This window comes from Rutilus rutilus (assembly GCF_951802725.1).
Source record: "Rutilus rutilus genome assembly, chromosome: 7".
NCBI lineage: Eukaryota > Metazoa > Chordata > Actinopteri > Cypriniformes > Leuciscidae > Rutilus > Rutilus rutilus.
In genome coordinates, this window is record NC_140221.1 from 48,596,666 (window position 1) to 48,599,165 (window position 2,500).

Below are 2,500 nucleotides of genomic sequence, written 5' to 3' on the forward strand. Positions count from 1 at the left end.
TAAGCTGGACTGTGACGCTATTTTCCTCTAGAAACAAACTTTGCTGCATTATTCTCCTGTTATCTCTGTAAAGCTGCTCTGAAACACTCTGTGTTGTAAAAATAAAGCTGACTTGACAATATTGCATTGTTAATTCATAAAAATGTTGACACTGTTGCATATACTTTGGCGCTTGGCGAGTGTTCGTTTTCGGTCCTGTGTGTGTGTGAATAAAACGCTGGATTGACCAACACAACTGTGAGTTTAATGATGTGCTGTCGTGTTCAGCGGTTGTTCTCTGAGTCTCTGCTTCTCCTTCTGGAACTCGAGTCTCTCCAGAACGTTTAGCTTACAGTGGTCTGTCAGCGAGCGCAGGACTGATCTCTCAGCTCTCCGCTCCTCGTGTTAACGATCTGTCTCCTGACGCATCTCTCTCTCTCTCTCAGCAAAGCGAGCTCAACTCATTCCTGTGGACGATCAAGCGAGACCCGCCGGCCTTCTTCTACGGCACGATCCACGTCCCGTACACCCGCGTGTGGGACTTCATCCCGGAGAACTCCAAGCAGGCGTTCCAGGAGAGCGCGGTGGTGTTCTTCGAGCTGGACCTGACCGACCCGTTCACCATCTCGGCGCTGAGCTCCTGCCAGCTGCTCCCGCCGGGAGAGATCCTGCAGGACCTGCTGCCCGGAGAGCTGTACCTGCGGCTGAAGGCGCACCTGGAGTACGTGAGGCTCATGCTGCCGTCCTGGATGACCCCGGACCAGCGGGGCCAGGGCCTGTACGCCGAGTACCTGTTCAACGCCATCGCCGGGAACTGGGAGCGCAAGCGGCCCGTGTGGGTCATGCTGATGGTGAACGCGCTGACGGAGGCGGAGATCAAGAGCCGGGGCGTGCCGGTGCTGGACCTGTACCTGGCCCAGGAGGCCCAGCGGATGAGGAAGAGCACCGGCGCCGTGGAGGAGGTGGAGGAGCAGTGCCTTCCTCTCAACGGCCTCAACTTCTCTCAGGTGTGTGTGTGTGTGTGTGCATGTGTGTGTGTGTGTGTGTGTGTGTGTGTGTGCCTTCCTCTCAACGGCCTCAACTTCTCTCAGGTGTGTGTGTGTGTGCGTGTGTGTGTGTGTGTGTGTGTGTGTGTGTGTGTGTGTGTGCCTTCCTCTCAACGGCCTCAACTTCTCTCAGGTGTGTGTGTGTGTGTGTGTGCGTGTGTGTGTGTGTGTGTGTGTGCCTTCCTCTCAACGGCCTCAACTTCTCTCAGGTGTGTGTGTCCCTTTAAATGCAAATGAGCTGCTGGCACAGGGGGCGGAGCTTCAAGAGCTTGTGTCGTTTTACCTCACACACACACACTGAACATTTCAAAAACTTTGAGCCTTTCATGTTCAAACCGGAGTCAGACAATGATGGAGAGACTCAAGAAGAAGTGACAACATGTAGAAGCAACAGGACATTTCTGAATGATTAGTGATGGATTTATGAAGCTGATGTGGAGTTATCTTCTAGTCACTGATTAGCATATTCTGTCATGATAATCTATAAATCGTGTTCCGGGGGCGGAGTTTATGTAAATTATAGGGTTGGTGATGTCACTAACCCTGGAGGAATGTGGTGTAGTCTCTACCAGCCGATTGTTGTAGTTAAAAAGCCATTTCTTCAAAAGTAAATCTTCCTTTGCTCTGAACTTTGAGCGTCGTAACTTTGCAGATGTTGTTTATGCTCAAACAGCAACATTACACACTAACTACAGTTAGACAAGTCAAATCATAATCAACCACCCCTTTAAACACAGTCAATCACTACAGATCTGGTGTTGAATATGCAATTAATTCTGGGCCAGTGTGTTTACAGTGACTGGAGAAGCCTCTTCTGCTCACCAAAAATACAGTAAAATTATGAGATATTATTCCGATGTAAATCATCTGTTTTCTATGTGAATATACAGTAAAGTGTAATTTATTCCTGTGAATTTTCAGCATCATTACTCCAGTCTTCAGTGTCACATGATCCTTCAGGAATCACTCTAATATGAGGATGTGTTTGAAGAGATTAATATATATATATAAAAAAAAGGAAAATAATACTTTTATTCATCAAGGACGCATTTAATTGATCAAAAGTGAGAGCAAAGACATTTATAATGTTACAAAAGATTCTATTTCAGATTAATGCTGTTCTTTTGAGCTTTTTATTCATCAAAGAATCCAGGAAAAAAGTTTCCACAGAAATATGAAGCAGTTTTCAACACTGATAATAATCATAAATGTTTCTCGATCATCAAATCCTCATATTAGAGTGATTTCTGGAGGATCATGTGACACTGAAGACTGGAGTAATGATGCTGAACATTCACAGGAATAAATTACACTTTACATTGATTTACATTACATTTACATTGTAATAATATTTCACAGTTTTTACTGTATTTTTGATCAAATAAATACAGGTTTGGTGAGCAGAAGAGACTCAAAAAACATAAAGAAAAAACAGTTTTCTATCAGAAACTGAAACCCTGTCCGTGTCAAACTGT

General features: G+C 45.3%; 1 protein-coding gene across 2 annotated transcripts in view; it reads left to right on the forward strand.

Annotated features, from left to right (window-relative positions):
- Window positions 1–2,500, forward strand: part of trabd2a (TraB domain containing 2A) — a 56,963-nt gene that overhangs the window by 4,168 nt on the left and 50,295 nt on the right. For both annotated transcript variants that reach the window (XM_084412804.1, XM_084412803.1), the window contains exon 2: window positions 426–986. In XM_084412804.1, coding sequence (XP_084268930.1) covers window positions 426–986 — 561 coding nt within the window. The remainder of the gene's footprint in view (window positions 1–425; window positions 987–2,500) is intronic.